Source organism: Melospiza georgiana, chromosome 3, assembly GCF_028018845.1.
Source record: "Melospiza georgiana isolate bMelGeo1 chromosome 3, bMelGeo1.pri, whole genome shotgun sequence".
Taxonomy (NCBI): Eukaryota; Metazoa; Chordata; class Aves; order Passeriformes; family Passerellidae; genus Melospiza; species Melospiza georgiana.
The window spans coordinates 36641841-36664871 of NC_080432.1; the positions used below are offsets into that span (position 1 = coordinate 36641841).

Genomic DNA, 23031 nt, shown 5'->3' on the forward strand with positions numbered 1-23031 from the left:
TTATATTGTCTGACTAATGCCGCTTGTTTTGCTAACACATGAAAGTTCCATTTAAAGTAGTGGGAAATAAAATATTGGAGGTTCCCTAAATGAAAACAGCCAGGGAGCACATACAGTACATTTCTTTTGTAAGAAAATACAGTAAGTGAGCAAAAATTTTCAGAGTTTAGAAGTTTTAAAACCTTCATGAAAAGGTTTGCAATGGGGGAGAATTAAAAATCACATACTCTTTTGAAGGAATTCTTCAGTTGCTGAACAAGCACTGTTGTTTCTTGTTTTAATGTTAGTGAGTGATTCATTTGCCAGTAATGGTATAATCAATTCTCATTGTAATTTTTCTCCCAGAACCAGGAGAAGCACCCAATAACTCCCCTAGCATACTAGCTATGCTAGAAACACTGCAAAATGCACCTCATCTGGAAGTGCACAAGGACATGATCAGATGGATATTGAAGGTAGATGTATTTTATATTACCACTGAAAATCATGGAAATGAGACTTTTGAAACTTTCCTAATTACATTGGGATGATTTCCTTATTTCCCGTGTGTATTTGTTGAACCTAGTTTTGCTCTTTGGATTCCAATACTTCACGCTGTATAGTCAGTATTATAGTATATAATTGTTGTATTCTCATGACCCAAACAAATTTAAGACTTTTTTTTTTTCTTACAGACCTTTAATACTATTAAAAAGCTAAGAGAAAGCTCTTCTTCAAGTCCCGTGGTTGAGACAGAAGGAAATATTATGGAGGAGGTAAAAGCAGTCTGTAAGAGCTGATCTGGAACAGGTCTGGGTGGTGACTAGCAGAGGACTATATTTTTAATTGTAGCTCTAAATCAAACATGGGAAGCATCAGTGACTTCTGAAAATCTGTCTCAGTTTATAGATCAAACTCAGTTGTTTAAAGAACCTATTGGTAAGGTCCCTAAGCTGTGTTTCTTTGTTTCATATTTTGTCATCTCCAAGTCTTTCGTAATTCTACTCCATAGAATTGTGTGCAGTACCGTCACAGCATTAAATGTTTCTGCTGCTCCCATAATTTCAGACTCCATGGAAAGTTGCTAAAAGAAATGGTTGTTTGTATATTCTTACCATGCAGATCATTCCAGAAAAGCTCTGCCAATGTGTGTAGGTGGACATGGCATTCTAGGTACTGCACACAGACCTTGGAGTGCTGTAGTGCTCCATTGAGGAATGCAGCTGCTGGGGAGGGAGAGCAGCGCCAGAGATGAGACATGTCACTCTCTTACCCTGCTATCCTAGGAGTCTCTTAAAGGGAAGAGAAATACAAAATGTAGTTAAAGGTTGAGGGGAAGAAATTCCCCTTTCTAGATCTGCAGTTCTGCCTGGCATTGAACACTAGCTAAAGAAAAGAGGGCACAAAATAACTCTTTGGTAGGCTTTTCTTTTGTTTTTTATGAGGTGTTAATTGTTTGGAGGTTAGTAGAAGTTACACATGGCAGTAGCTAAAATAAATAATCTGCTGTAACAAGGCTTCAGAAATGACTGAGTGAACAATACAATTTCAGAGCTCACGCGACAAAGACAAAGCGGAGAGGAAGCGAAAAGCTGAGATTGCCAGGCTGCGCAGGGAGAAGATCATGGCCCAGATGTCTGAGATGCAACGGCACTTCATTAATGAGAACAAAGAGCTCTTTCAGCAGACTCTGGAGGAGCTGGATACTTCAACCTCCGGAGCCCATGAAAATAGGTAAAGGCATCTTGTTTGCATGTTTTCTCATTAATGTTTACATCAGATTGTCCTTTTGTTACCGCTTTAAAAAGCTTTTTTTTTTTTTTTTTATCTTGATGTAAAAACATTTGTTAGTTTCTGAGACAAAAAACCAACAGTAAATGGAATGCTTCCCTCCCCCTCTCTGTCAGAATTGTGGGATAAATATAAAAATAAATAGGCAAATATCTTTTTGTACAAAATCACCCAGTAAATTATTAATAATGCTGAAGAGACTATGCTATTAAGCATGGTAAATTGGAAATAGTTGATTATGTGTCTGTTGAAGATCTGGAAGAAAATCTGTTTGGTAGTTGGAAATATGAATTAGAGAATGCTAATGATTTTCTGGGGAAGTGGAGAGTGTTTTCAAAATTCATATCAGACACTTAAGGGACGGTGATGATGGAGGGCTGCAGATTCAGTTTCTGTGTTAAACTGGAGTGGGTTATGCTATTGGGAGGGTTATGAATTTTTTCTAGAAAATACATGCTACTACTGGGCACATAGAAATTGTTATATAAATGCCAGAGCTATTTTTTTTCGGGGAGCATTTATCATAAATTTAAGAAACTCACTAAGCACACATAAGTCATGATCTGAATTATAATGTTTTTCAAATAATTTGCTCACTAATATTTTTTAAATATTCTAGCCCTGTAATTTCGGATGCAAAACTCACAGCCTTGGGTCCAGAGCAAACCAGAGTAGCTGAACCCAGACAGGTTGTTATGTGTATATTGTGCCAGGAGGAGCAAGAAGTTAAAGTGGACAGCAGGGCTATGGTCTTGGCAGCATTTATTCAACGATCAACTGTGTTGTCTAAAAATAGAAGCAAAAGTACTCCAGACCCTGGTAAGTACTGTTCATAGTTATTTTAAATATTAAAGAGTGTTTGGGTTACTGTGACAACAACATTTTTTCATCTGAGACACTGACATAGTCTTCTTAATTAACTGTTTCTGAATGGCTTCATTGTAATCAGTGGCAAAACTCCCATATTTTTGGTGAGGTAGAAATGTGTGTGCTGAATAATGTAAATCACTGTGAGGCATGAACTCAATGTTCTGCCATTCATTTGTGAAAAATTATTTATAACTGTTGAAAGAACCCTGAAAATCAGAAGTGTTTGTTCTTAAGCCATGGCTGTAACATCAGAGAGAGGAGGTGTTAGTGTAGTGCTTTAAAAGCAGAAGATGTACATTTTCTTCCTCTCAGTAATACTATCTGAAATGCCTCTTGGTGATAATAAAAAAATACTGGATTTAGGTACTTTGTGAGACAGGTTGGTGAGCAAGGGCATTGTTACAAAGGTTTCTCTGGGTTCTGTATGTGTAAACAGGTAGAAATCTTTGCACTGAATTGTTGCTGAGCCACCAACTCCGCAGATTGATCATGGGGACTGGTACCAGGGCCCAACTCCTCTGAAAGCTTGGTTTGAAGCACTTAAGTACAGTACATACAGCCAAACCAAAGTAAAGTGATACTTATAAATAATTTAAACAGTTTAAACTGTTATGGATTAGTAATGTGTTTTATGCTTATTCAAATGAACTACACTTGTGTGATAAAATTAAATAATAATGGTGGCCACATCAATCTGCCATCAAGTTTTATGATAAATGTTTATTTCAAAGTTTGTTTTTTTTTCTTTTAAATACAGAAAAGTATGACCCCTTATTCATGCACCCAGACCTGTCCTGTGGAACACACACGGGTAGCTGTGGACATATTATGCATGCTCATTGTTGGCAAAGGTAAAAGGCTGTATTTAAGTTTTCAGTTCAAATAACATATTATGTTATCAGTTTGCATCATGGCACTAATTTTAATGGCAAAATTCCTACCATGTAGAAAACTTGAAAAGGAATTTCAGGAAGTGATTAAAACAGCTTTCTGTTGGATTAAAAGGAGTAGAAATCAAATGCTGTAAACATATTCAAAATAATTTTCATTTACTGTTATCTTGGTAAAGAAAAGTCCAAAGGCATACATGGCAGCTGTCATTGCCTTTCCTTGTATATCCTGATGCATAATTCCCTGTGGTGCATATATACCTGGAGCTCAGATTTTTTTGGGTTATTTTGCAGTTCACTGCTAGACTGCTAAAATGCTTTTGCTGCTTCTTCTGCTCTCTCCTGAGGTTTTAAATGACAGTGCAACCCTTGCACTCTTAATTCCTCCAACAGATTTAATTTGAAATAGAAACATCGGTGAACTTGAACTAGTTCAAGTTCATCTTCAGCATAAACTCAATTTTATCCTTTGTTTCCGAGCATTTTAATAAAGCCTTTTGCAATTATTTTTTATTCTTTGATTTTGGAGGCATATAAACATGCTTGGTGCTGTGTGGTGCTAATGCCACGTGACAAATTCAAACCATTCATGCCTCTGACTTTGATTAGGCCCTTGCTTTGCTCCTTGGCATGGCTTCTGAAGTGCCCAATTTCAGATTCTGCCTTGTGTATGAAGAGTGTTAGGAGCTCCCGGAGATTCTGTGGCTATTACCACACACAGGTTTCATTTGTGGTCTTTGATGTCACTGCTCACTGAAGATAGGTTTTTAATCTTCTTGTGTAGCTTGTGTACAGTCCTTTGTGGTTGCCATAATCTCCTGGAAATGCCCTTAGGTGCCTGTATTCAGGTCATTTTGGGGTCATCACTGGGCATGCCTTAAACCACATCAGAGGCTTCTGTAATAGCAGTTACATTTAGCAAACCAGTGAATGCAGTTCCTTTTTCATAGCGGCTTCATCCAACACTTTTTTTGGCTGCTGCTGTTTTGGTTGTGGCCTGTAACAGAAAACACTCAAGGAATTGCTCATGGCATCTTCCTAAAAAATTATTTGAAAATGAGTTGGGTTTTTTGGTTTGGTTTACATTTTTAAAATTGTTTTTGTTTGTTTGTTTCTTAGTGTTTTTTGTTTGGGGGCCTTTGTTTGCTTGTGGTGTTTTGTTTTGTTTGAGTTTTTTTGTTTATTGGTTTGGTTTGGTTTTTTTTAATGCTTCAACTTCTCTCTGCCTACTTTTTTTCCTAAATGTACAGTTCAGACTTAAACATAATTTTAACAGCCCAGTAAACTTCAGCACTTTGGTAGATTTTGGCAGCCATAAGCACTAATGCTTTATCAGTCAGAGGGTAGAGGTTTTCCTTCTGATAATAATCTTACCTATATTTCAGGAAAGGCAAAACTGTGTCTTCCTGAGAATTTTTTAATTTCTATGTTCAAGTAATAATAATTTGCCACTAATGTCTTCTCTTTTTTGAAGGTATTTTGATGCAGTCCAAGCAAAAGAGCAACGAAGACAACAAAGATTACGAGTACACACAAGTTATGATGTAGAAAATGGTGAATTCCTTTGCCCACTTTGTGAATGCTTGAGCAACACTGTTATTCCTCTGCTCCCTCCACCAAGAGTTTTGTTTAACAGGTCAGTTTGGTTTGTAAATGTCCTCAATAAATGTAAAAAAAACAAGATGCCAAACCAGCTACACCCCAGAGCATCTTCCTGAATGTTTGTTGTCTTCTGTTCTGATAAACTCAAATGGATTGCCTGTCTTCTTGCTTTGGTTTTTGGATTTTACTTTGTTATTGTATATTAGGAAAGCATAGGACCTGCAGAAAAGAACTGAATGTAGAAAAATGCATGGGCAGCAGAGAAAAAGCCCATTGAGAAACAGATGAATGATGTTGGAATGCTTATGAAATACTAATTCTGTCTTAGAGGTGGTTTTAACAGTTTTTGGGGGGTTTTTTTGACAGGTTAGACTTTTCAAGCCAACCAAACCTAACTCAGTGGATCAAAACAGTATCCCAGCAAGTAAAAGCCCTGCATTTACTTCGAAATGAAGACTGTGCAAGTAAGTCTGAAGAAATCTGTATATTTGTTTGTGAAAATGTTATAATATTCATGGAAGAGACCAAGCACTTTGGTTCTGCCACAATGGAGTAGAGAGATGATGGCAGAAGTGGCAAGAACAGCTTGGAATTTAGTTTCTGGTGATGGAATTTCAGATTCTGCTTCTGTGCTTTTCTATAATGTAGAAATTACGTATAGGTGAATAATCAGTGATTTATTACTTTTTGTTTGTACAGGCCATTCTGGTCATTCAGAAAAAATGGATCAGCTACAATTACCTGAAGGATTTAGACCTGATTTCAAACTGAAGTATGTATTTACATATGAGCAAATCATTAAAAATTAATCATGAAATCATAATGTGAAAATAGAACATAACTTCTGTGCTAGAAGATCTCAATAATTAGGGGAAATATATGAATTTTGTTTTAATTAGAAAAGTTAATATTATTATGATGACATTGAAGTCCATCATAGAAATCCTGAGTAATTCAGTAGAATTTCAGACTTGAATGTGCAAAGTCATTGTGCAGAAACGTGTTGCAGTTATATATTACAGCATGAAGATTAAGTTTTGTACTTCTTGTAGCTGGATGAAAGATTCATCATGATAGGCAGCACAACATGTAAAACATGAAGGAAGACTATGAAGTGGAGAGAATGTTAATATGTAATTTCATCTGTAAAGGTGTATTTGTATTTGGTTGCACATTCTCTTCACTTCAAGAGAAAGCACCAAAACGTGATATGTGGTGCACACCTTGGTCTGCCAGCTACACACAAAATGCAAGACTCTTGTCCCAGCTGATGAGAGGTTTAGCTTTCAGTCACACACATTTTGTAATTTAGCCGTGACTTTGTTGTCTTTGAAGACTGTATGTTCTTAACACTAAAAATGAGATTGGTTCAAAAAAAAAATTCAAAGAATAATTGGGGATCTGTCACAAAAAAATGAGGTTGCAGAATACCAGATCCAAAGAAGGATATTGTAGTTGTTGCTTAAATTTGAAAACTCCAGTTGTTCATCTGTGGGGTGAATGCTTATCATTAGAGGTACTGTGCTGCCAGTGGAGGAAAGAATGAATTAGTAATATTGTTTTCTTTGTTTCAGGAATCCTTATTCTGAGAGCATAAAAGAGATGCTGACAACCTTTGGTACGGCAACTTACAAAGTAGGCTTGAAGGTTCATCCAAATGAGGAAGACCCACGTGTACCTATCATGTGCTGGGGCAGCTGTGCTTACACAATACAGACTATAGGTACTGATCTGTTCATTTTCCTCCTTTATAGGAGACTTTCAGAATTTGGTTAAACTCACAACAATGAATTTTGTTGGGTTTTTTTCCAGAACGAATTTTAGCTGATGAAGATAAGCCATTATTTGGTCATTTACCTTGTCGACAGGTGAGGAACAAGTAGCAATTCCTTTCTGAATTGGTGGGAAAAAAGGGACTTCTGCTTCATTAGTGAGGAATATCTGCATTTTTAAGTTATGGTTATTGGATAGTTTTATTTGTTGGACCCTATTGTTTAGTTGATCTGTATCTCATCATTAAACTATTTTAAAATCACATCTAGCAAAACTGTTCCTATAAATACATAATTTATTAAAGCTGCAGTTTCTCATGGCAACAGTCAAAATAAGAATGCCAAAAGGAACTTGAAATTTGCATAAACATAAGTATCTGTCATATACTTACACAATCAAACTGCCCCCATAAACTGCAGTGGAGAGGCCTGAGAAAAATGCTGTTAAGTCAGAGGACCTTTTCATGTTGAGGAGCTTCATTAACTGTGGCAGTGTCTCTTTTTCTTTGCTTTTACAGGATGACTGCCTTACGTCATTAACAAGATTTGCAGCAGCTCACTGGACAGTTTCATCTCTTTCAGCAGTACAGGGTCACTTTTGTACTCTATTAGCATGTAAGTTTGACACCTTTTGCTGGGTTTTTTGTGAAGATATATATGAGTACTTTCAGAATGACTGTTAGTACTGAGCTGCTATTTTCACCTATATGTGTTGTGTCAAGAAAGAAGACATTCTTTTGGACTGCAGCTCCAAGAGAAGCATGGATATTTTCCTATGAAGGAGTTCTGTTGATTCTTCATTAGAGAAAGATACCTAGAGTAAACGAGAAGGAAATGTGGTCCTTCACAAAAATAATCCACTGGAGCTTTAAACATGAAGAAATTAAGATTAATGTAGTGTGGAAAGGATATTTGCAGAAGTCTGTAATACATTTGCAAACTTCTCTCTCTGAAAAGTAGAATCTCTGATAAGACAGGACTTACTATGTAATGTCATATGATAATTGAGAATTTTAATGAGAACAGCCAAAATGTTCCAAGCTTGAAGCATTAGTAGATACAGATGAAAAGTCTGAAGTTCAGCCTAATGAAGTAATTGCCCATGAGAGGACAGTTCTGAAAGGGTATTTTAAAATGGGATAACTTTTAATATCTCCAGTCAGTAGAGCAGAGAAACTTCTAAAATGCATTGATATAGTGAAATAACTAGTAGATGGAAACCAGCTACTTCAGCAAACAGCTGGCAGCTTTATGGGGAAAAATTTAATTGACATCAGTTTGTAGCAGTAATGGCTGAGCTGTTTTCTGTGTGATGCAGAAGAGAAAATGCTGCTGGCTGTTGGACGGGAACTTTGCAATATATGATGTTCTGAGTGTTTGGGGTTTTCTTGGAAACTTGAATCAATATTTCTTCAAAACTCTTCTTCCTTCCAACTGACAGAAGCAACTGTACTACTTTTGTTTTTATGAAGGAAAAGTTTCCGCTATTTTATTTTTTCAGGCTAGGGATAATGAAAATTATGAGCCTTTGATCTGTCTGTATTCTGTAAACAATACATAAAGATGACTTATTGAAAATAAGTTTGGTTTTGAAAATCTATTGCTCTGGTCATGTTTTTGATACAGAATTTTTCACACTTTTGTGTTGAGTTCTCTGGCTATATGCTGACAAAATGGAAATCATTTGAAATCTGAGACATGGTGAAATGTTTGCTAATAGAAATAGCTTCCAACTGTCACCTGTCTTCAACTCTCAATTTTTTTGGCCAGCAAGGCAGCAGTCTTCAACTGAAGTATTTTTAAGTTGTCATGATGAGACTATTTTTTAATCTAGTAGTGTTTTTAAACTTGGCAGCTTCATACTTATAGCTGTATTGTAAAATATACCCATATACCCAGAGCTGCAACTTTATTACAAATCAGATTTTACTGCTTAGAGTAAAGAAGTAAGCAACTGTTCCTTGATTGTTACTTATAATATCTTGTAGCATTTTTCAAAACACTGAATTTCTGTTTACTTTTAAATGAAGGTGCTTGGAATTCTTTAAGTGTGTGAATTTCTATTGTCAGCTGGAGTGCTTTGGTTAACACTTTGTTGTTACTGTAAATACTACAGAGAGGTAGAGACCGACACTTAGCTCTACCTTAATTAGAGATAAAGTGATGAATTCAAGAGACTATAACAATGAATTTTTGAGTAAGTAAGGCAAATAATTTATGTGAGGCACATTCAGGCAGTCTTGTGAAGCTAAGCAAATTGCAGAAGTTTTACTGGAGCAGCTGTCCAAGAGACAACCATCAGTGTTCCTGTTTAGTCACTATTGTTTTGTTTTATTACAATAAAGTAGGCAAGACTCTTTTCCAATAACGTTGAACAATTCTTGAATTGACTCTGGAAAAAACAGGTACATTTGTATTTTAAGTTCTTTAAGCATGTAAATGAAGGAGATGGCTCTCATTTTTTGACTGAAGTAGACTAAAATATTTTCATGTATAAATGTTCAATTAATATTTATTTTTCTCTCCAAAATACTTAGCACTGGTGCCTAATGAAAAAAATGAGAATCTTCCTTGCATACTTGATATTGACATGTTTCATTTATTGGTAAGTATTTCTTAATATATATTAATAATGTTTTGATCCAGTAAGCACTTCATAAAAACTATTGAAAACTTTCTCTTTATTCTGGGTTAGGAGCCTTTCAAATTGTTCAGGCTTGTAGTATTTTTTCACTACTTAATATACTTTAAAGACTTTAAGTTTAATGAAAGTATTCTTAATAAAAGTATTAAATTAAAGGTACTGAATAAAAGTATTGTTTTCTATAAATTAAAAAGGAACAAGATGAATACAAGGAACAGAATGCATACTCATTGTCTGTTAAAAACCGCAAAATACATGAAACACCCACCCCCACAAAACAACAAACCCAAAAAACAGACAGACTCAAAACTCTCCTGATAGATAATTGTTGTTCTCTTAAATAATGTCTGTGTAATTAGCTTAAAAATTAGCCTTATGTAGTCTGCTGCCTCCAAGGGCTGTAGCTGTAGCATGGGCAGAGAAAAGGGGAAGATTCAAAAGGAGAAGGAATGTACCAACTTTCTTGTTTTCTTTCACAGGTAAGCTTGGTGCTCTCTTTCCCTGCCATACATTGTCAGGATTTTTCAGGGGTTAGTCTTGGCACTGGAGATCTTCACCTGTTTCATCTTGTCACTATGGCACACATAATACAAATTTTACTTACCTCATCAACAGGTAATGCTACTTTGTCTCAACTTCTATTGAAACAATTCCTCCAGTCTTTACTTAGGAAAAAGCTATGATGCTGCTGGTAAATGTGTGCACTTTACAGTTATAAAATAGAATTGTTGGTGCTGCCTTTGAGCCCACAAAGAGTGTTGATAAATTGTACTCTGAGTCCAAGTTCAGTCACGTTGTCTTTATTGCTCTGCTCCAGGAGTTTCTTGGAGCATAGCTAGTCATGAATCCTGGCTTTCCAGCTACTGTAGCAGTACCTGGAAATGTTTATTGCAGCCTTGGCTTAGGCATTGGCTGATGAATGAGTTGCAGTTAGCACAGTAAGGAATCGATGTATCTCCTGGCAAGAGGAGCTGGATAAGGTGTAAGTTTTCCAAAAGCAAAGAACTCCAAGCAAGTATGTCAAGAAACCCAACCAACTGAGCAGCTGAACCAGCAGCTCACTGGAGCTGCCAATAGCACAAGCTTACCACATCAGGTGTGCAGCAGAAAACTGCTGTCTAGTACCTCATATTCTGTCTCAGTGGAATACTTCACTTAGTTTGGGCGTTTTATCAGAACTTGAAAAAATACATTCTTGTTGTGTAAACATGTATATAGGAAACAATTTGTTAATTATTTATTTCCTCTTCAGAAGAGAATGGCATGGACCAAGAAAACACTAACAGTGAAGAGGAAGTAGCTGTGCTTACACTGTATAAATTTCTTTGCCAGTGTACAGGAAGGTAAAACCATGATCTTTTGCTAAAATTTTGTTATTTTTCTTCCTCCTGAGCTGAACATTAACTACTGACTGAATTCTATATACTAGTGCTGTCAAAGATGATACTTTAAGTTGGGAACTCTTACATCTTGTTTCTAATCCAGCACTTCTAGATTTACTTAAGTAACTATTCCTGTAAATTAATCTGTGATCAGGAAGGTACCTGCTCATGAAGATTGTCTTTGGAAACATTTTTATTAGTCAGTTTCTTTTTTTATTCTTCATTTTCATTAGTCAGAATCTGGAATTGGCAGTGTCTGAGTTAGGATGGGAAGGGCTTTGAATGGAAAGGAAGTAGGTTTTAGCTATTAGGAAGAACTTTATTTAGGTATTAGGAAGAAGTTGTTTCCTGTGAGGGTGGTGAAGCACTGGCACAGGTTGCCCAGAGAAGTTGTTTATGCCCTATCCCTGGCAGTGTTCAAGGCTGGGTAGGATGGGGCTTTGAGCAGCCTGGTCTAGTGGAAGGTGTCCCTGCCCATGGCAGGGGGATTGGAATGATATGGTCTGTAAAGTCCCTTCCAACCAAAACCATTCTGTGATTTGAAATGTTTATGCAGAATTCTCCTTAAATTACTGTCTCAGTTGGTTACATTTTTATGAATCTCTGGTTTGTTGCTTTTCTTGGAGATTGCTTTGAAATAAGCACTTTGCATAGTGATTGTTTCAGTTGAAGTCAGTAATTTAGTATGCAGTGTGACTGCTGACTTACTAAATATAGCTCTCAAACTGAAATTATTAAATAAAAGCAAACTTTTTTCTTTTATTCTCTTAAGTGCCTTGAAAGAAATTTCCTCAGGCTGGCACCTGTGGAGGAATTTAAAAGCTGGAATCATGCCTTTCCTGAGATGTTCTGCTTTGTTTTTTCATTACTTAAATGGAGTCCCAGCACCCTCAGAAATTCAAGGTATTGTCTGCTTTGCATTAAATTAGTTTTCAAGACATAAACATTAATGGTCAAAATAAATTACATTTAAAATCTCTTGTCAGAAGAAGGTGATTGAATTGATGTGGGTTTGTTACCAGTGCAGCATCATGTCAGCATGATGAAACAGGCAAAAAAAAAAAGGTTGTTTTAAAAATGTATTTTTAATATAAAAGTAAATGCTATTCTAGATTACCTAAAACAGAGATTGATTCCCTTCTTCTTAATAATGAAATTTTGATTGTTTCAAAGCTCCTATGGATTGTTGTTTTCAAATGAGACCTACTTATGCTTGCATTGATTTCATTTAATCAGCATCTGCTAATAATTAATATTAAGGCCAGGTAAGATGGGGCTCTGAGCAGCCTGGTCTAGTGGAAGGTGTCCCTGCCCATGGCAGGGAATGAGATTGTCTTTAGGGTGCCTCCAATCTAAAGCATGGATTATTATATCCATTATATACTATTATATCTCTGTAAATCCACTGTTACACCCCAGGTAATTGATGTTGGTAACATTCTTTACTGTCCTCCTCATATGGCATATGTAGGGATAGAATGTGAACCTGAAAGTGATCATCAGAACCATTTTAAAAACGAAGTTATGACAATTGCACCTTTTTGTTTTTCAGTAAATGGAGCAAACCAGTTTGAACACTTATGTAGCTATCTTTCCTTGCCAAACAACCTCACTTGCCTTTTTCAAGAAAACAGTGAGATTCTGAACACGTTAATAGAAAGGTAAGTTGTGGTTTTGTGCTTAGTTTGTGCTTAATATAATAAGGAATCTTGCACAATGTAGTAGTGTAAGTATTCTCCCAGGAATACCTATGGAAGTGAGTCGCAGATTTTGAGCAGTGTTTATGAATGAAGTGTTTTGAGAGAAACCATTTTGGTTGTGTTGGTTTTTTAATAGATGTACTTTGGATTTTTAGCTCATTTCTATTTCTATCATATATTGAAGTTAAAAGCCAATATTTTTCCTTGTAGTTGGTGCAATAACAATGAAGTAAAAAGATACCTGGAAGGCAAGAGACATGCTATCAGGTAAACATAAAAACTTCAATGTTGCAGCATTCTCAAAAAACTTTTTCTAATGGATGTTTATAATAACATCATATCTGTTCTGCTTTGTTGAATAATAAAGATATTAGGGAAGTAGAGATTTTTTTAAATATTGTAAGAAAAGGAAATATTGCCTAAATGAGTAGATTTTAAAGGTGAAGTTTAATATTAGGGTTTTATTTTAGACTGATGTGCCGTCATAAAATTTCATCCCATGTTTCCTATTACTTTGTACCTTCTGATGCAAAAAATATGATGTTGCTAAAAGATGTGTATAACCTTTCTTTAAATATACCAGGCATTGAAGAGCTTTTTAAATTATCTTTTTAAAGAATCCAGTTCCTTCAGTAAAGCTAACACTGAGTCAATTGCTGAAAAGAATATCAGCTTTTCATACATTTGTTCTTGCTGCACAATTACTTTGAATTCAGAATGCATTTAATAGTTAGTGGGTGTAGAAAAGCATTTAGGGTGTTGTTCTTTCTGAAGGCTGGGTAAAAATAGTGGTTAACAATTATCCTAATAATTAGAAATGAATGTGAAGTTCACAGTGCTGTGATTAAAAACATATTCCTGCTTTTTAATCTCCTGTGCTAAATACATAAAGGCAATCTTTTAGCATTATGCATACAATAAGGCTGTGATAAAAATAAAAATTAAACACTCAATCTGAGAAATACCAGACCATTTAATAGAATTTCTTACACAGTAAGAGTATTTTAGTTGTGTAATTGATTTCCTGCTACATGTGATGGTTGGGATCTTTTCTATGTGTTCCTTTTGCTGATTCTTACCTGCTCTTCCCAATCTTATGTCTAACTTGACAATGATGATTTCTTTTTCCTCTCAACATGTTCCTGTACATTGCTTCTGTTACAAAATTCTGTTTGCATTTCACAGTCTAATTGGTATTATTTCTAGAATTGAAGATTATTAGAATTTTGTGTATAGTATCTGTTACTTTTAAATACATTTCATATATTTAAGTATTTGATATTAAATAGGTCATTTACATGGCATGCATATTTCATTCTCTTCAGGATACAGCTTGAAAGTCAGACTATTTTTCATTCAATATCAGTGACATAAAGAAAATACAAACAAACTTATACAGGAGAGAAAAAATATTTCTTTAAATCTATAGTGACCTCATAATTAGGTTTGCTAAAAGTATACAAATGACATGTATTTTCCACCTCTGCGTTTTTCAGATTCATAAAAAATAAGACTAAGAAAAGGGGAGGAGGTTTATTTGAGAGATGTTGTGTGTTCGTCTTTTTATGTTCTACCATTTTACTGGAAGAATGGCAGAAAAGAGGGAAACTTTAAAAAATTAATTACTCACAGATGCTGTTTAGATGAGTCAGGAAAACATGAATGAATTTGAAGCTGCTTGTGTATTATTATTCATTGAAATATGAGTGCTGATTTGATTGCTTTATTCTAGCTATGCAAGAGAATCCAACAAATTAATAGACCTTCCGGACGACTACAGCTGCCTCATTAACCAAGCATCCAATTTCTCGTAAGTTGTGTGCAATTACAGAGCACCCCAAAGTCTGCTGTTCCTTTCATCAGCTGGGAAACCTTTAACCTGAAAGTTGTCAATGGAATCAGAAAAGGCTCATGGCATTTATCAGCCAAACTGCCCTGTATTTCAGTGAAACAGGGAAATGGAAATTTTAGCTGTTAACTGTATAAATGTTCAAAAGTAGTTCTGAATCTTTTTACTATCTAGAGTTTACACATACAGTGAGTTTCTTTTTCTTTCTTTTTTCCTAATGGAAGGTGTCCGAAATCAGGTGGTGACAAAAGCAGAGCCCCAACATTGTGCCTTGTGTGTGGGACCATGCTGTGCTCTCAGAGTTACTGTTGTCAGACTGAACTTGAAGGGGAAGATGTTGGAGCCTGTACTGCACATACGTACACCTGTGGTTCTGGAGTGGGCATATTCCTTAGGTGAGGAGCTGAACACCTCTCCTCTCATTGCTGGGTTAGATGGTGTGCTAAATTCACTAAATTAAGAGTTCTATATATGTGATTGCAGGCAGTGTTTTGTTAATAACAGGATTGCCTAAAAACTGAAGTGTATTCATCTTCCTGTGTTTTGGTGTAAGGTTTGGAGGTTGCTTCTTTGAAGATAAAATTTCAAAGTTCAGATTTCATTTTCAAGGGAATTTGTTTTGCCTGTGCATTTATTTCTACTTAAGTATTACAAAATTCTGAAGGTAAATACTTTGTTTTGTTGCTGCTGTTGCTGGTGAAAACATGAAAATTCATTTTAGTTGTCTTCCTGCATACAGGGAAGGGTTAGGTAATGTCTGTTTTCACTTTGGCAAAGATGACTGAGAAGCAAAATTGTTTCATTTTCGTGTGGTTCTCTTGAGTATTTTACACAGCCTGCAAATATTAAGACATGAAACAACATTGTTTTAACTGCTACTGAAGAGTTACAACAGGTAGAGAATGAGAGATGTAGTTTTAAAAAAAGTGCATTTAAAAATCTGTATGTGCAGATTGTACAGAATGAAAGTAGGTGAGAACTGGAAAAGCAGAGTGTATGAAAGTATGAGACACTATTCACCTAAAAATCAATACCTAAAAACCTTCTCTCTGTTTCTCTCCAGAGTACGAGAATGTCAGGTGCTATTTTTAGCTGGGAAAACAAAGGGCTGTTTTTATCCTCCTCCTTATCTTGATGACTATGGAGAGACAGACCAGGGACTCAGGTAAATATTTTAAAAACTGCATCTTTTAAAGACAGGAATTATAGAACTTTCTATAATTAGGAAAAATAACATTTTATGTAATCTTTTTATTTTAATTATATAGGTAACATTATTTTTTGACATTGCTGCTGCATCTAGTATCTTCAGATGTTTTAATTTCAATATGTAGGTTTAGGTCAAAAATATTTAATGGATGATCTTCCCCAAATTAAAAACAGTTGTCCTGAAAACTGCTTGAAGTTAAATCTTTCTGGCATCTGTGAAGTTGGCTAGAAACTAAGGCTGAAAATTTCATTTGTATCTAGTGCATTTGTTTTTATAACCAGTGTTAATTTAATACCAAGTGGAAATACTTTGGTATTTTTTTATTCAATGTGGTAGTTCTTTGTCTTAATTCCTATCTCTGCTTCCTGGATGAGGATAATTTAGGGACTTGATATTGTTAATGCTTGCTATTTCTGAAACTGGCCAAAATCAGAGAATATGAACTGGTTCAGCCCAGAGAGGTTGCTAAAACCCTGCATTTGGAGTTCTGTGGGCTGGATTTGAGGTTCCCAGAGGCTGGAGGGAACTGTTGAGCTGTAAGGAAGGGGCACCAGACAAGGTAGCACTGCAGGTTACTCATCCAAATGTCTATTGATTTGCTCTGATAACAGAATAATGTTACAGGATTATCTAAATTTTGTAGCATTTTATGGGGTTATTTAATACTTAGTATGTCACACAAGAGTGTTTGTGCTTAGTTGCAGTGTTTTATCATTCCTGATAAGTGTTATCTCCTTTTCAGACGTGGGAATCCCTTACATCTGTGCAAAGAACGATTTAAAAAGATACAAAAACTCTGGCAGCAGCACAGTATTACAGAGGAAATTGGACATGCACAAGAAGCAAATCAAACTCTAGTTGGCATTGATTGGCAGCATTTATAATGATTATCTGCTGAAGACTGGAACTTTATTAAAGATTTTTGTAATTCAGTAAGCTTTTCAAAGGAGGCATGAGGAAAAAGTCTGAGGAAAAAAACCCCAACAAACTCAGTCCTGTTATTTAATCCTTGTTTTACAATGTATTTCATAAAGATACCAATTAACATTAATCAAGTAAACTTCTTTCTATGTAAGCAAATTTTATTAGTCCTATAATTTGCACTGTGCTTCCTTCACAGAAATGTCTTGGGTTATGAACCTGGGCAAATGAACTTAAGTTTCTGATAAAAAAAAGAACGACTCTTTTTGGAAGTCTGACTATGATTTTTCACATGAACTGAAGAGAAAAAGACTGCTGAAACAGAAACTAGATAGAGCACAATTCTGGATTGTGTTTTGCCCCTTGCTAGTAATCTGAGCCGGTTTATTTATTATTCTGCATTTTAATACTTACGCTGTGTGTACATGCAATGGAATGAAGTAAGGAAGCAAATAATGTAGCAAATGGATGTTTCTGTCTGCATCAGTGGATAATTCACTCTTTCACGTGGTGTATCTAAAAAGGATTTTGTCATTTGTACTCTTGCAGCTTTCTTGCTTCCAGTTGTTTTCTAACTAAAAAAACCTAACACTAGCTTTACAAGTAAAATAATTTAATTTAAAGCTTTTTCCAGAGCATTGCACTCCTTAGAATTATGTAGTTTTTAATTTGAATTTAGCTGGGAAACCCTTTCACTTTCAATTACGTGATTGGTTATTGGTATTCAAGGATTGACATTGTGCTTTAGAAGTTATTTTAAGATAACAATAATATGTAAAAGTCACGAAAGCTAATTTTATGTTAATTTTCAGAAGCACAGAAGATAATTTTCTTCATTTTTGTTAACAGTCAACTTTCAAGGTGCAAATCCCATCTTCTTTTTGTTGCAGATAACCCGAGTGGTTTCCTCTGGCTTTGCAGGGCCACAGTCACACTGCCCACATTTTTGATTTTTTTTTTCCTGTTGTCCCATCAAGTATATTTACTTTTTGGCTTGATTTAAAGCTCTGTAAAGATGTTTGCATATAGTATATTTTATAAATATATTCTATAACTGCGCAGATTTGCACTTGATATGAGGGTGCCTGAAGGCAGTGAGTTTTCTAGTTGTATGTAATTAGACCTCCAAGGTGTCTCTAAAAATCACATTATGCTTACTGATTTAAAATAAAATCCATTACCTTTCCCTCTCCTATCTTCTGACAAATTAGTAAAATCTTAATTTACATAGTTCTGTTTCCTTAATAGTCTGTGGTTCTTTTAGTTAAGTCTTAATTTCTGACTGTGTCTCGGCCCGGATAAACAATGCCCTTCACTGTCTGCCAGGTCTTCAGTTACACTTGGTCTGACTGAATTGTTCCTATTTTTACAGATTTAATGCTTCAGATAAATTTTGTATATTCATGGTGTACAGGATAGTTTTTCGAACATTCAGTAATAGTATTGAGTGAAGATGTGAAGTATCAAATAAAGAAACTTGGCCAATGTGGATTTCCTTTTCTTACCATCAATACAGACTGCTTTTGTCTCTGTTACCTGTCATAGATTGGGTCATTAAAATATTGCTGTCACTTTTCAGGAAGAAACATGGAGAAGTTGCAGGGGAAAATGACATTTAAGGCTTTATCTTTGCCCTTCCCTTCTTAAGGTGGTTGACATACCAACAATTTTCTGTGCATGGTACTTAGAAATCCCACTTTGTTGGTGATGTTACTATTCTTTGCTTTTTAAGCTGTGTGCCACAGTTTCAAATAATGTGTAACTGCATTGAAAAACTCTTTTCCTGTAATCATAATATTAAAAAGATAACGATTCTGACAGATTTCTCTGTGCAAACCAAAATTCTGACAGCAAGAAGGATTTTTTGTTTTTCCTCTGGGATCAGAGTTGGATACTGCAACCACAAACACTTGCAAAGTATACAATTTATAATTTTTTTTGCAGTTTGGTCATTCTTTACTCAAGACTTCTGTTTTCTGATTTGTTTTGCATGTGTTTATATTAATGTAGAAATATTTATATATAACATTGTTTCAGTATCAGGGAAATAATATCTGTAATAAATTGGCTATAACGTTAATATTTATGGATTATGTGTACAATCTAGAATATATTATGTGTGTGGGGGGAAGGAAAAAAAAAACAACAAAAAGTCCCAGATACTAAACTGTCATAACAAAATACAAAACAAAGCTGAAGGCATAAAGTATGAGCTTTTCATGTCAACGTTCAATAAGTACTTTCTAAATGTTGTTTCTAGAATTTTGCTGAGCTTGTTCTTTCAAGTGTGCCCCTTGTTAATCACAAGCTGACAGAAATACCTGGATGTGCAACATCTGCAATTCCCTGGCTATAAGTGTAAGATGATTATATTATTAGTGCCACTTGCTTCAGTCAGCTAAACCTTTCTTGACCTCTACCAAAAAGTCTAATCATCTTTTTAAGGGATTGTAAGTTACATTTTATAAAGGGCGTGCATCAGTAATGTTATTTACTCTGTTCATACTAGAAGGTAACATTTTTACTCCCCCCAGTCTGCCACAAGAGTCTCATTTTACTCTGCTGAAAGTCTATAACCAAGATAACAAACCCCTGATGCCTTCTGACTGGTGCCAAGAGCCAGTGCTGCCACAGCTCTCCAACCACTTCATGTGCTGTTACAGGGAATTTGGCTGAGATGAAATGCTCATGGATTCTCAAGACTATTTCCATTTTCAGCTCTCCTCTGGTTCTCTGCAGCTTCCTCCCATGTCCCTCAAATCAGTCTTCAATGCTGATCACTAAGCAAGTAAATTTCATGCCTTCCCACTTCATTAGCAGTGGGAGCAGCCTGCACTTGAAGGGCTCAGTGTGTTCCTGCACTGTACAGTTCACTCCTTTTCCTGGGACAGTGGACATGGGTGAGCAGCTGCACAGACCCTTTTCTGTCCTTTCTCATTCAATGTGAACCCTGGCCAGCTCTCATGCTTGAGCCCTGGCATCTCATTTTAAGTGTATTTTATTTTTTATTTTATGTTAAGTGATGGTGTTCTGTTCAGTTCTCTCATGAAAATTTTCTCTGTGGCCTGAATTTGTAGAGGAGAAACTGGATGTTCAACCCACCTTCAGCATTAAATCCCAGCTGTTTTTCTGTCTGCAAGATTAAATTGTACAAGGGGAATTGCACCTCAGATCTCTTCACAATAGTGTCATGTTGTGATCAGCTGAGTTTTCAATAAGCCTCTCTTCTGCCCTGGACTCTCCTCTGCTCCTTTCTAAGAATTTGCCTCTAGCAGGAAGTGGTGACCCTCTATTTCCATTCTGCTGTTGAGATTATTGATTATAGAAGTCAAATATGACAATGTTAAACAGTTTGGGCTTGAGTATCAGCCCCTGTGGAATTCTGCTTGTAACTGGTTTGCTTCCAACTGTTCAGTGCCACCCTCTGAGCCTGAAAATCCAGCCAAGATTCTGTCCACCTTGCAGTCTGCCTAGTTTACATCTCCCCAGATTGGTTATGAGGTTGTCAAAAATCATATTGGAAGTTCTTCTAAAGTAAGACATTTGTTGTACAGAGAAAGTGTTTTCCAGCAGCAGAATATATAAAAATAGGCATCTCTGGTGGTAGCAAGAGATACTGGGCTCAAGTTTGCAGGGTTCTGTGGCTCTTGGGATCTGAGTATTTTTGTATTGGACTCAGCTTAGGTTTTGTTGAGCCAGTCCTGCCTGACAGTGGGAATGGAATGGTGTTCTTCATTTCTTAACTGGCGTTATAGAAAATTCCATAGGCAGGCATCTCCTTCTCTGCCATGAGCTGCTCAGTTCCTCAGCTCTGTACAGTGCTGATTGCCCCAGAGTTGTGGATTCTACATGGAGAAAGTGGCAGACTTCATGGGAACAACACTGGATTCAGTTGTTATCCAGGCTTGCCTTTTGCAGGACTGCTTCCAGGTGCTGAAGGAGTGGTGCAAGCCAGGGAGCCTGCCAGGCACCCCTGCATGCACAGCTAGCACTTTGCAGTTTGGCTCTTCTTTCTCTGGGTAGCTGTTCAGGCTGTGTGGAATGGCTTCCACGTCTCCTCAGGGACAGGCACGCAGAGGTTGCTTAGCAGCCACGGGAAGTCTTACAGGCAAGTTGTCCTTAGGGAAATGTCTCTCTTAGCATGAATTCTTCTTGGTTTGGTTTTTTTTTTTTCCTCTTGGGATTTGAATGGGGAGGAATTAGAGTAGAGTTGGTGTTTCTTTTTGGGCTGTGCTCATGCAAATCCAAGAGCGATCTCTCAGGAAGAACTTTGTACATAAGTATTGCTGGACCAAAACTGTCCATCTGTTAGTGACTGATGGAAGCCATGTGGATGCATGGTTAGCACACTTTCATCTCCAGTTGCTGATAAGCTCGTTATGAGTGAGCTTTACCCTGAGGGAGTGTCATTTGTTGGTTTGGTTTCACTGTAAGCCTGGGATAACCACATAAAACAACTTGCCTGCTTGGCTGCTGGGACTGCTGGGAGAGCACACACCACAGGCAGCTCTGGAGCTTGGAGCATGGCCAGGAGGAGCTGGAACCTCCCTGCCTCTCCTTGCTGCCAGCCAACAGTGCCCATGGAGTCTGGGGATACTGCTGTAGGGGAAGTTTGAGCTATTGGGTCAGGGACAGGGAAGAACTTGGGGGTCCCAATCTTGGCCGAGGCTCTCCATCTGTCAGTGCTTTTCCTCAGACCAGGTTCTGGAAATTATTCCACTAGAAAACTCTCAATAGCCTGACTGAAAGTCCCACAGAGGTGTGCTTTTCAAACAGTTAAACAGCTTTTTCCAGTAAGGAAGAAGGGCTTTAATTTTCCATTTTATTCCAAGGCTAAGGGTCAGGAGAGATAGTGATTCCCGGTTCTGTTCTGGGAGAATCAGCTCTCTAATGGCTAATTCAGGTGTGACTTTTGTGTAACAGCATTGAGCTAGTTTTATTGATAATGCTGTTTGTCACCTATAGTAGTCAATGTTTGTTAGTTAAATGTGGTACAGGATGGTAGAGGAATACAAGCTGCAGTAAAATAGTTCAGGTTTTACCAAGCAGAGCCCTGTAATTACCACACATTGGGCATGCCTTGTACCCCTCTGGTCATGTTGGGAGTGTTTTGATGCTGCTCAGTGCCCCTTGTCACCAGCGGGCCCCAAGAAGTAGCTGAGTATTTATGATGTATTTATTTATGAAAGCTCAGTACTAAAACATCCTCTCACTTCAGCTTGAGACGCTATGGAAGGGCATGGAGATTTCTCTTGTTGAAGTGCACTGTAGCCACCCCCACACACCACCCACACCAAGGGGTGTGTGTGTCCAAGCAGTCTGGCCAGGACTGGGTGCTACAGAGGACAGGCTTTTGGAAATGTCTTTTATATCCTTTGGGATTCAGCAGGACCTGTGGGACTGTGTTTTGCCTCAGTATCCTGCTTCACCTGTCCTAAATCTCAAGTAAGGCTGCCTGTTGTCTTTTCCTGTTTGGGGTGCCTTGGCTGGTACATAATACTGTGAAGAGGAATGGCACACGGCACACACTCTCCCTCTCGTTGCCAAAGCACGGGTCTGCTGCTGAGAAGGCGACTGTACCACGGCCATTTGGAGCTCAGGCTTCCTGGGCTGGGTGGAAACAACACATTTCTCAGCATCTTCCCACTTTATTGCTGTCAGTCACATCCCTTGATTATCCATACATGCTGCTCTTTAAAGGCTTGCTCAGTTATTTCTTCTGCTGTTTCATACATGTACGTTTCTATTCATACTTCATTCGTGGCAGTTTTAACATTTCTTCTACAAATCTTTGTTCCACAGATAAAAACTGCTTTGCGTATTTTTATCTTGAGTCTTTTGCATATTCATCCTCTTTTTTTTTTTCCTGCTCTTCTGCCACCTTTCCCCCTCTCCTGGCATGCAAACATTAGATGCCCAAATCTTGCATCTTTGATGGAGAGATTTGTCAAGCACTCCTCTCTTGGAGGAGAAAAGAAGAGGGAGAGTATGAGGAGTTTCGCAGTGCGCCAGGTGTAGGAGCTACGAAATGGCAAGTACTGATCTTCGTCTCCATGACAGCAATGATTAAATGTTACTTTTTCATCAGTTTGTGAATATATATTTTCACAGTCTCTTTTCAGACAGCGTGAGCTTGGAGGTGGTAAGTTTTCCAGCTTGTCCTTTGCGTGGGATCCTGGAAGGGAAGCCAGACTGGGTAGAGAGCCCTGGGCAGGGTGGGACAGCTGAGCTCAGGTTAGGGATGGTGTCTGTGCAGACCACTGTGGAATATTTTAGTGACTTGTAAAACCTGAGTGTTGATTTGAAATCAACCATGTATTTGAGGAACAACGTGTGAAATGTATTTCTGTACTTGCAGTACTCTTAAGTGTGGAGGATGGTAAAGTGTGTTAATGAATAGGAGAGAAGATTATGTAAAAAT

The 23031-nt window shown here is 37.0% G+C and overlaps 1 protein-coding gene across 2 annotated transcripts in view; it reads left to right on the forward strand.

Moving 5' to 3' along the window:
• UBR2 (ubiquitin protein ligase E3 component n-recognin 2) overlaps positions 1-18095 on the forward strand; it is a 55214-nt gene extending 37119 nt beyond the window's left edge. For both annotated transcript variants that reach the window (XM_058019875.1, XM_058019874.1), the window contains exons 27-47: positions 346-455; positions 675-755; positions 1532-1713; positions 2390-2589; positions 3398-3491; positions 5005-5166; positions 5499-5596; positions 5832-5904; positions 6707-6855; positions 6945-7000; positions 7423-7519; positions 9442-9509; positions 10028-10163; positions 10801-10891; positions 11703-11833; positions 12483-12591; positions 12841-12897; positions 14363-14440; positions 14704-14874; positions 15543-15644; positions 16432-18095. In XM_058019875.1, the coding sequence (XP_057875858.1) occupies positions 346-455; positions 675-755; positions 1532-1713; positions 2390-2589; positions 3398-3491; positions 5005-5166; positions 5499-5596; positions 5832-5904; positions 6707-6855; positions 6945-7000; positions 7423-7519; positions 9442-9509; positions 10028-10163; positions 10801-10891; positions 11703-11833; positions 12483-12591; positions 12841-12897; positions 14363-14440; positions 14704-14874; positions 15543-15644; positions 16432-16573 (2387 nt within the window). In that variant the 3' untranslated portion in view covers positions 16574-18095. The remainder of the gene's footprint in view (positions 1-345; positions 456-674; positions 756-1531; positions 1714-2389; positions 2590-3397; positions 3492-5004; positions 5167-5498; positions 5597-5831; positions 5905-6706; positions 6856-6944; positions 7001-7422; positions 7520-9441; positions 9510-10027; positions 10164-10800; positions 10892-11702; positions 11834-12482; positions 12592-12840; positions 12898-14362; positions 14441-14703; positions 14875-15542; positions 15645-16431) is intronic.
• Positions 18096-23031: the final 4936 nt, after the last annotated feature.